Genomic DNA, 11,070 nt, shown 5'->3' with positions numbered 1-11,070 from the left:
AAGCTAGGATAGTAAGTTTTCTTACTATCCTAGCTTGTTAGCCATACGGTACGTGTATCAATAAGACCTGAAAGACCAGGTTGGGAACAGAGCATGGTAAAAGTTGACAATGACTTGATAGCACGTAATCAATCACGTGTATAGATACGCTCCGGGAGACCAAAGATGACTGGCAACCGGAGAACTAGAGGGAAGATTCCCTGCCTGCGCCTTCCGGAAAGCAGTCAGCTCCCTCAAAATTCACATTTCTCTCCTTGTCTGCTCATCTTCACCCCACAGCAATACAATAATGTTCTACATAAGCTATATCTGTGAAATTTTTAGCACATAGCACGTGCATGTGACAAGCTTGGTAGATTGCTTAGTCATTATTTGTAGAAGGATATAAAATAATTAGGATCTGGCTGATGTCTGAGCAATCGGCAGTAACTCAATAAAAGTTTTTATTACCAGTCATTTAATAACTGTTACAAAATGACTTTTAAAATAATTAAAATTAAGAAGTTTTATTTCCTTGTTTGCGGGGACAAGAGGACTTCTGTATTTTGCTTCGACACTGGAAATGAATTTCTAGATTCAGGGTGTGTTTAAGCGCATTTAATTCTAAGCACAATTTCCATCTGACTGGATAATAAATCTTTTCATACTGATTTTAAAAGCTCAATAGATAGTGTCTGGAAACCATCCTCTACAATATCATAAACACACTGTAAATTTTATTTTGTAGTCAATACATTCTTGTGTGCAAAATGTAACGTGAAGTGATCCTTATAATAAACTGTTTTAAAAATACTGTTTTGAATTAGACTGCTTGTAAATACAATTGGCAACATAGATGGCAAATTTTCCTTTGATAAGCACACAAAGATTGCACAAAGTGCACATTTTTAAAAATGAATACCAGATACTGTCATGAGTTCAGCATTCCCCATGTTCAAAGAATACTGTTTGTCAGGAATGCTGAAATAAATTTTCTTCAAAACATGATTGTAAATTCTGCATTCAAAGCAGTGCATGTTCTACAGCATCTCTGAAAGTAGCTGTTTTTACCCAGAAAAGCATTACTGATTTTATAAGAAGAAATAGTACTAATATAAGAATAGAAAAGGATTTTTTTTGCAGTTGGGAGCATAAGTGAGCTCTGGCTATTCCATTCACAGCATTAAACAGGAGTGAGGAAGGAACTTGCACTTGGCATCAGAAGTAGTACCTAACAGGCAGCTTAAACACTTTATGCAGCCTTCAACGATCTTCAGATAACAAAAAGGGAGATAGTTTACAGATGAGAAGCCTGGTTCCAGCACATTACTGTTTCCTTTTCAGTACGAAATAGAAGTCAGCACTTGCTGAATGAAACTTCTCAGTTCACAATCTGATTACCTCACACTTTGCAGATGTCTGTCCAGAAACTGAGAATAGCAAGTGAGAGAGCAGAAGTAGCAAAGAATGGGAGCCTCTGTGCCCCCCATATTATCCACAAGAACAACTGTGTGCGCCACACTGTGCAGATTCATAGTCACTGTTGTTTGAATGAAGCAGGTCAAGCAAGCACGTCCACACTGACAAGTTTTTGACATGTCAAGATCATCACAAAGGTGACAAGGAAGAATGTGGCAACCGTATGGGATCCTACAAAAAAGAACATTTGTGAATAAAAATGACATCCTTATTAAATAAACTTACTTCCCTAAAATACTGGTAAAATGTACTACTGGGAACAAGAATGAGGGGCTTGGAAAAACTTGGAAATATTTTTAAATATAATACCACCTTCCTAACATCTGTTTCTCAACCAGTTTGAGTTGTGGTATAATGGTTGGATGTATGATTATGAGTCGGGACCCACCTTCAGCCAAAGAAGTTCACTGATGACCTTGGGCCAATAATTTTCTCAACCCAGTCTACCTCATAGGGTGGTTATTATGGGGACATAGGAGAATGGAGGGCACATGCCATGAGAAATAAATCTAATAAATAGTATGCAACACTTGCCTATTTTACTGGCCTAGGAATCTTTCTGTCTGAGAAAGATATAAATGTAGCTACGTTACTTAGAGCTGACTAATGAAGCCAAACAATGAAGCTGCCCTGAAGGACGGGGCAACATATAGCAAGAACAGCAACACCTGAAATTATGATAGCACATAAAAAGACATGGAGCTGCAACCTCGACAAAGCCCCCATTTGCAACATGGAGATGAACACAGGCCTATCCTGCCACTGCATTAGAGGCAAAATGATACAATTTGAGCACTTTCGGTGATGAAATGCAGTATGAGGCACTTGTACTGTGGGAGCCCACAGTACAGATTCTTTCTTCCCTAATGCTGAACATAAGACAAGGAAACCTTAGGGGAAATTGGCTTAAAACCGGAACAGGTGTCTACAGGATCACAGGCTTTTGGCAAAATGACAAAAGCAGCATTATCCCATATGCATCACCCCTTTCACACATGCAGGCAATATCATAAGGCACATACTGTAAAAAAAGGGGCAGGACTTGCACTTTGACAGCATGACACTACTCGTTATTTGCATCCTCTTGCCTTCCCCCTCTGAACCCAGATTTTTGAAGATCACCTCTTCAAAATGGTGTTAGATCCAGCCCATGAATTAAGATGAAATGAGCAAGCCCTGTTCATATTTCTACCCGTAGACACGGTCTGTAAGATGCCCACTAGAGCAAAGCTTTCTCAGTAATACTTCAGTTCTTCGAAGAAAAAGTCAGCCCATATACTGTTTACCTTCAAGTGACAGCTAGAGATGCATTTTTTCACTCAAGTATTTCACTATGTAAATCAAGTTCAAGACTAGACTATTATTAAAGGTATTATGCTTTTCAAGAAAACATTTACATTTTATTTTGTGTGTATCTGTAATATATATACAAACATACACAGAAAACCTGCACCCACGTATGCTGTCTTAAGATCTCAAAAAAAAAAAAAAAGGTTGGATATAAATAAAATAAACAAAATAAATAAGATATAGTTTAGAATGCTATTCCAAAATGTAAATTTTTGGTTATTCATCTACATGTAGGTGACTCTTTGGTTATCAACTTTAGGGACTGCTACCCTTAATGGACATGGTTTAGAACAAAGTTCATTATCTTAATCTATTGAATCATCCATGAACTCTCAGTAAGGAAATTAAGAGTGTCCAGCTGAATACATTTAAGATTATACAGGAATTCTTTCTATCCGTTTCAAATTATCAGTCTTGGTTATTTCTTTCCTTGATTAAGTTAGATGTGCTCAGTGCCCCGTGATCATTACTAAAATAACTAAAGCCCAGTCACAACTACCAAGAACAAGCTCATTCTAGAGTGGCTAACATAGGATACTGCATTACAGTAAGTCAGATGTTTGGTTCTAATTTAGTAATATTAAACCATCCAACTCATTTTGGAATATTGGTTTTACTGATTGGTTGTTGTGAACAAATTTTATTAGGCAGAATTTTGTAATCAAGCTTTTCTTTTGATCTGAGTCTTGGTAAATCATGTTAATAAATACATATTATTTCCAAGATTCTCAAACTAATGTGGGTACCAGAGCACCAGGATAAGTCAAGATCTTGCTCTGAGACTCTATATGTAAAGTATGCACTTGCCTCCCTCTTGTGCAACTGAACCCATTCCATAGCCCTTTTGCAAACAGATGGTTTACATATAAGCGAATGAACACTTTACTATTTTCCTTTTAAAAAACTTCCCCATCATCCTTTTCATTATTCCTCATGCCATTTAAAATGTTAAACTAGGAACACCGGGAGAAACAATACATTTCTTGGAATTTAAACCAGATCCTGCCTCCTTTACCTGTAATTGATGGTTGCCCTTGCAGAATATTCTAGTAAAGTCAGTGGTATTTTTAACTGTATGTCAGGAACAAGTGGCTTGGGCTGCTCAAAAGGATTGCCAAATAAATCCAGGCTCTCAAGTGACAGTTTAGCAAATTCATTGGGCAAAAATGGGAGTTTATTACGAGCCACAGACAAGAAGCGGAGATGGCACAGTTGACCAATCTTGAACGGCAATCTAATCAGATTATTATCATCTAACTTCAAATGCATGAGTTTCTGCAAGTAGCAAAACTGTGCAGGCAGTGCTCTGATTTTATTCTGGCTGAGATCCAGAGACTGAAGTGACTTTTGGAGAGTGGAGTTACATAGAGCCACACTGAATGACTCCAACTGATTATCCTGCAGATTGAGCTCCTGAAGGCAAACAAGGTCCCCAATAGTTGCTGGCAGCTGCTTAATACAATTGTGGCTCAGGTCCAGTTTCCGGAGGCTTCTCAGGCAAAGCATACGCATATCTATATGAGCTAATTTGCAATAGGAGGCTTGGAGAAACTCCAGAGAGTACGGGAAATTCCGAGTTAAAGGATAATCCTTCTTTGATGTTATGGTCATCTTAGTCTTTGGTTTTTCAACTTCAGAGGCTTTTGGTGACACCAGCTTGGAAAGCGGTAAGGTTTCCTCTTTAGTTCCTTGATGAGCCAATTTCACTGCAGAAAGGAAAGTCCTCAGCTGACTGACATTTGCCTGCAGACAAAATGGTGCACAAAGATAAGCAACATACATAATTCACTTCGTTTTTTTGTGGAGGGGAAGTACATGATTTTCTAAATTGTGGCACAAATGCACTGGGGCATCAAGAAATTACTACCCTTTTTTGGAAAGCAACAGAGAAAACATGGCAGCTTTGTGCAGTATTATTTTGATCACAGTAATCAAATAGTATTGTCACAGTAGCCTGAAAAAACAAAATTGACCCCATAATTGAGAGGCAAAAACCCTTAAACAGCTATTGGTTAAAAAGGCACCATAGGACAAAGAACCCCCCCCCAAAAAACATATATTCAAAGACATAGCAGTCACTGTTACAGCTTTTATTATAACTTGAATTGTTGATTGCTCTTAAGTACAATGATTAAAATTAAAACCTTTAAAACACATTAAAAAGTAGAATTGTTTTTATTATTTATATTTTACCTCATGGCAGATGAAAACAACAGCTAATATCACTACTAGTGAAAGGCATTATAGCCTTTAATCTGTTCACTATTTTTAGAACAGATATATAGATACGCATTACAGACTAGAAGTTCAAAAGCTGCCAACTGTTATTTCTTAAATTTGGAATGTTAGAAAATACATAATTGAACTTATTTTCCTGCTGTCTTCAAACTCCACTGTATACAAACTTCAATTTTGATTATTCTACTTGGAAATGTTTGAACATCTCTCCTCCACTCCCTGTCATCCTGTCCCCTCCAGTTCATATGGAACTGCCAAGGTACCACTCTTTAGTTTACCATAATTTGAAAGGCAAAAATTACGTGCACTTAGACTACCTGGCTCTAGGGTTGATTTCATACCTTGCTGAGACAAATATCCACAGCTGGTTCTTTTAGCCGTACAGTAGCTTTTCCTTCCTCCACGAACTTGGTAAAAAGCTGATCTATGTTCTCTCTCAACTGTTTTTAAAGAAACAAATTGTAGAACCATGAACAAGCAATCTATGCTGAATTTTAAAAGACAGTGTGTTCAGAGGATCAGATGCTGAGGCCAAGAAAAGAGGACAGTTTCACAACCCTCTTCATTATTCAAATGATTTTTCAACTGTCAGAAACAAGTCTAATAGCCAAATAAACCACCAGCCTGATTCAGCAAGACTAAACAATAACAATGCAATATCTGCAGGAGTCCCTGCATTAAATATTTTTAAATGTCCAAAATCTTGTAAATCAAATATTGCAAGATTTCAATAATCTTGTATCTTATTTGTATCTAAACTAGGGTTTTCAAACTGTGTTTGGCAGAACCCTAGATTTTTTAGAAAATTTGATGGGTTCTGTGAGAGATTAAGGGGAAAAATATAAAAAAAAAGTTCAAACACCCACAAGAGCCTATAGCAATTTTTCTATGGAAAAGCAATCACATGCCAATCACAGAATGATTTATTTGTTTAAAACATTAACATTCCAAGTGACTGTGAAATTCATTTTAATATTTGTACACTGTACATCCATTTTTGTGAAATTCAAGTAACTTAAATTTGCATAAATAAATTACAAGTACAAATTTGGTTTTGTTGCTAATTTTCTATCATTAAAGTTTTGCCTCTTGGTTAGGGTTTTGAAGTTTTTTTTTTTAATCTAACAAGTTCCACAGACTGAAAAATTTTGAATCTCCCTGATGTAAGCTTTTTGATCCTGATACTATTACATTTTTGAAACTCTACCTTCATTTAAAACTTTTTATCAGATGTGACTTAATCAATACATTACCCTTGGTGCAAATAAAAAAATTGGTACTTAAAATATTAATCCATTTGGGACTTCCAGTGAGAAATGGCCACGTGCTAGGCTTTCCTTTTCAAGCGGAGAGTCGTCTTCACAGACTGTTAGGCTCAGGCAGGCTTCCTGGAGCCTGAAGAATTCTCCAGATCCAAGGAGAATCCTAGAAATCTTCCCATACGACCTCCAGACAGCCTTTCACACCCAGAAGACCTCAAAATGGACATGTTTGGGACTGACTGTTGAGTGATCAGCTGGGAGGTGGGGTTACCATCAAGTTCCCAGCTGTGAAGAAGGGGGGGAAATGGACACTTGTGCTGACCTTCTCATTTCCAAAATCACCTTTTTTTGTTGTTGTTTTACTTCTATAGGGTTAAAGAGAGGCTTTCTTTAGTTACACTGTATTTTTTCCTTTTGGCTACTATAGGTGCTTCATGGAAAGATTTACTTTCTTTTTATTAGGATAAATAGTTTTGTATATTCAGCAAAAAAGGCAAAGGCTTGGACTTTTTATTAATTTTTAAGAAACAAGAGAGAGAATTCTTTTTATTATTTTTTCTCTGGCGAATCTGCGCTTGGGTTTTTGATATTGGAATGTGGATATGGGAACTGTGTGAACTCTGCTTTGTTTTTTTATTTAATTGGCCCTGATTGGAGAGGAATTTTAAACAAGATAAAGAGACTCTCTCCCTTTCACTATAAAATGTAATTTGTACTTTTGACACAAGAGCGCGCTATTGGCCATGGCTCTTAAGAGAGCAAACTGCAGGGATGAGTGTTTCAAGATTATCTTTCAAAACTTTGCAGAAAAAATAATTCAGTCACTGGAGAATAAATTTGATATTTTGAACAAGAAACTCGATGCTAAATTAAATGAGCCTGTTACTGATGTGAGGCAAATTGAACACAAGTTAGACGTTTTGGAGAATAATATGGATAAGAAAGATATGGAAGAAGAAAGAGAGATGGATATCTTACTGGATCTTAAAGAAAAATAATCTTATTTTGGACTTACAGTTACTTTGGATCAGCCTAACAATGATATTGTTTTGGATTTACAAAAAGAATGTTTTAAATCACTGAGAGACAAAGAGAATTTATTGAAATGGTTCCTGAAAGAAGAAGACAAGGAGAAAATAATATTCAACTTGTGGTGCACTGTTTGCTAGGTTTAAAGAATGAACTCTCTAAAAGTAAACAGAACTTGGATCAGCCTAATGGTAACACTATTTTGGGTCTACAAAAAGAAGGTCTTAAATTACTAAAAGATAAAGAGAATGTATTGAAGTTGCTCCTGAAAGAAGACGACAAGGAGAAAATAATAAAGACTTAATATGTGGAGTACTATCTGTTAGGATTAAAGAATGAACCTCTCAAAAGTAAACAGAAAGTGTATACAGTAAATCTGTTTGATTATGGGTAAAACATAGGCTGTGGTTTCTGATAGATTAATGGTAATTTTTTGGGACCAGAACTGCATGACAATGTGATTAAGATTATTGTTGCTTAATAGTGGTAAAAATGAATATAGGTTGTGACTCCTGATAGTTATTAGAGGGCTTTCTTGTTGATTAGGACTGAATGGGGAAGTTACTAGGACTATATAAGGGAATGTTGGGAAATATGAGTGATATGAAAGTGGTTTCTATTATTTTTTGGAAGGGATGATGGTATATAATAATAATAGTGAGATTTTTATATGCACATAGAGGACAAAAACAGATATTTAGGATTGGACATTAATGGTAGTGGTGGAGATGGTGACATAGTATACTGAATTTTAAAAAGGGGGAGTTTAGTCTTGCTTCTCTTTGGAAATTGCTTTTGTTTTTCTTTTTTTGCTTGGGATTGTAAAATGCCATGCTGACTTGGGGTTTTGATAATTATTAGATTTTAGGATTAGAGAAGTATTTTGTTTTAGTTATATGTTTAGAGTAAAAGATGTACATATTCTATATTTGTATCTGTAACAAAGAAAGTCAGAAGTCACCTATTTTTTCTTTTTTTCTGCACTTTTAACTTTATTTCTTTTTTTCTGAACTTATTAATAAATTTTCTTTAAAATGTTAATCCATTTGATTTAAAGGACTTGTTCTATTATTGCTATGTTGTGGTTAAATTCTATACAAGAATCCCTGTTTGACAGTGTTCTTGTAAGTTGATAAACGGTCTTGCTTTCTCATATCTTTTGCATCTTATTTACTCTTTGCCATCTTACATTAATTACACTATCAAGGTAGTGTTTTGTGTTAATATTTATCAATACTGAGATGCCTAGCTCTTCCTACACTTACTATATGACTGCTTCAAGTATGTTTTAATGAAATGTATCCATACTTACTGTAGACTCAATGTATAAGTTAGATGCAGATAACTCAAGGCCTTTCAAATACTGACTTACACAACACACTAAATCACAATCTTTTTTTCTGGGTGTGCCTTTGAGTCAGCCTTGGCTCCTGGTGACTACATGGACAAATCCCTGCAATTTTCTTGGCAACATTTTTGGGAGTGGTTTGCTATTGCCTTCTTAAGACTGAGAGAGAATGACTAGCCCAGAGTCATCCAGCTGGCAACCAAGCCTAAGACAAGACTAGAACTCAGGTTTCCCTGCTCCTAGTCCAGCACCTTAATCACTAGACCAAACTGGCAAGGTCATCACAAACTAGCTAATCACATTTTCACCGACTACGTTGTGTTAATCCAGTCTGTGCAATTAGTGTTCAAAGTGTCAAGCAAACTGTGAAAACTGGATTGAGCAGACCATGTGTCAATGAACCATAGGCAACTATATCATGCAAACAAAGCCAATGCATCCACTCCAAATATAATAAATCTATATCTAATTCAGGGGATGCATTTATCACATTAGAATACTTTTCTCTCTGTTTTAATCTCCTTCTCAAGCTCTCATCCATAAAATCTTTCTCTTCAGTAGAAATATCTCAGGTCTCCTGGCAATACCTGCTGCTAACAGTTCATTTTTGTTCTGCTTAGATCTTGACCATCATCTCCAAGCTCTTGCTTTCATTGTGGCTTAGTGTATAAGCTTTTAAGCACCCTCTGCTTTTGTAGAAAGTGTAGTCTCTGGCATCCTCTGCTCTGAGTACCATTAGCTAAGTAGTGTTGGCTGGTGGGACCCAGGAGGAGAGCCTTTTCTGCTGTGGTGTCTTCTCTGTGGATCATCATTCCACCTGAGATTAGGTTAGCCCTGATCCTGCTGGCCCTTTGCAAGCCCCTTAAAACCTTGTCTTTGTACCGAAGCCTGGGGCCTTGGAAGTCTGATAAAGGCCATCTCTTGGCTTTATCGATGGCTATTTAATGATGCCCAGCTGCTAGGTGTTTTTATTTTATATTATGCATTTTATTTCTGGTCTGTGACCGTAATAAAAATGCTATTCTATTCTATGTATTTGTTTTACCTATTTTATTGTAAGCCTTCTAGAGTCACATATGCGAGATGGGCGGCTGTATGAATGAATGAATGAATGAATGAATGCTCAGTATCAGCTGAACAGGCTATCGGCAAGAAAAGTCTGGGAATTCGTGCCATCGTTTCTTAAAATGGGTCATCTCAAACGAAGTACTGACCAGCGTTAAAGGGACCGTGCAGACGAGGGATTAGGCGTGGAGGACCCAAGGCTGAGGAAGGCTGCTCAAACTGCGGGAAAAGGCCTCGGAGGCCTCGTAACAGCCACGACCCCCTTCCTTCCCCGCGGCTCCTCACCTGGTACTTCGCTCCAGGGCGGTGGCGGGCAGTGCTGACCAGAAGCCAGACGCCCCCGTCTCCTCCGGTTGGCTTCCCCAGAGCGAGCAGAGCCCTGACGGCGCGTCCCGGACCCCGCATCCCCGCTGAGGGCAGCAGGCGACTCACCACCACCACCTCGCACGGAAGGCGCATTTCCGACTAGCCCCGCGAGCGCCCGGCCAACTCTTTCAAAACAGACCGGCTGAGAGGAAGGCGCTTCCCGCCACCTGCGCGCGCAACCCGCTGCGAAGGAGGCGGGGCCTTTCTCCTTCCATCCCTTCCACGCTTGCGCGGAAAGCAGAGCTGTTTACTCGACTGCCTGTCTACCGGCCTGATTTTTTTCTACATCCGCACCAACGCCTTCTCCTTCTCCTTTTACTGGGCTGGGACTGTTGTGGTTGGTTGCCGTCGAGTCGACGTCGACCCACGGCGGCCCTGTGAAGGGTTATCCTGATCTGAGTTGGGTCTTCAGTCAGGCGAATTATCCCATAATTCCCACTTAGCACAGAAGACACTAAATTGGGGAAGTCTTTATAACGTGGATTGCTCTCCCCCAGCTTTAAAGAGGAAAGAATGGCAGGCGATTGAAGTAGACGCCATAGCAGAGCCAGGACCCCCTTTTCTCGCATATACGGGTATCACTAAATTATTTTCTTACAACATACCGCATCTCAAAAGCAATTTACATCCTACCAGAGAATAAAATATTGTAGAATCAAGTACTATTGGATTGTCCCTAATCGTTTCTAATCCTGACAGGAGAGAAAGAACTGACCAAGCAGGTAATAATTTTAATAGGTCTATAGCAGAAACTAATTATCCTTACTGGGATTTAGAATTGGGCCGTTCAGATAAGGTTCTTTCCCTAATTCATGTAGGCTGAGTATGGATTTACAGTGAGAACTATCATGGCATCCAGTTCCCTATGGCTAACAATGGATTCTGTGTACAAGAGTATCCTGCTGGCTAGGTTGCACAACCCGTTTAAAAAGATCAGTTAATTATGTAGCACGT

At 38.2% G+C, this 11,070-nt stretch overlaps 1 protein-coding gene across 2 annotated transcripts; it reads right to left on the bottom strand.

The window, feature by feature from the left end:
• Nucleotides 1-515: 515 nt before the first annotated feature.
• Nucleotides 516-10,392, bottom strand: LOC103051219 (leucine-rich repeat protein 1). Of its 2 annotated transcripts, XM_007442464.4 has the most exons (4): nt 10,036-10,392; nt 5,388-5,486; nt 3,824-4,551; nt 516-1,629 (listed from the first exon to the last, which is right to left on the bottom strand). In XM_007442464.4, exons 1-4 carry the CDS (start codon nt 10,207-10,209, stop codon nt 1,377-1,379), a joined length of 1,254 nt encoding a protein of 417 aa, XP_007442526.1. In that variant the 5' UTR covers nt 10,210-10,392; the 3' UTR covers nt 516-1,376. The 2 variants fall into 2 exon arrangements, with proteins under 2 accessions (XP_007442526.1, XP_025031603.1); XM_025175835.2 differs by lacking the exon at nt 5,388-5,486.
• Nucleotides 10,393-11,070: the final 678 nt, after the last annotated feature.

Source organism: Python bivittatus, unplaced genomic scaffold (genome assembly GCF_059951505.1).
Source record: "Python bivittatus isolate LINGU-HERP-01145 unplaced genomic scaffold, Pbiv_v1 ctg000580_np1212, whole genome shotgun sequence".
NCBI classification, from domain to species: Eukaryota; Metazoa; Chordata; class Lepidosauria; order Squamata; family Pythonidae; genus Python; species Python bivittatus.
Note: the sequence above shows the minus strand (reverse complement) of the source record. Positions and strands in the feature narration are given on the sequence as shown.

Bases quoted from the DNA above. Each gene is read 5' to 3' on its own strand.
- LOC103051219 (XM_007442464.4), bottom strand. From the start codon at position 10,209: ATGCGCCTTCCGTGCGAGGTGGTGGTGGTGAGTCGCCTGCTGCCCTCA. The intron at 4,552-5,387 runs GTATGAAATCAA...TTTTGTCTGCAG, and splicing joins TGGATATTTGTCTCAGCAAG to GCAAATGTCAGTCAGCTGAG. The intron at 1,630-3,823 runs GTAAAGGAGGCA...TCTTTTTTGTAG, and splicing joins AGGGCAACCATCAATTACAG to GATCCCATACGGTTGCCACA.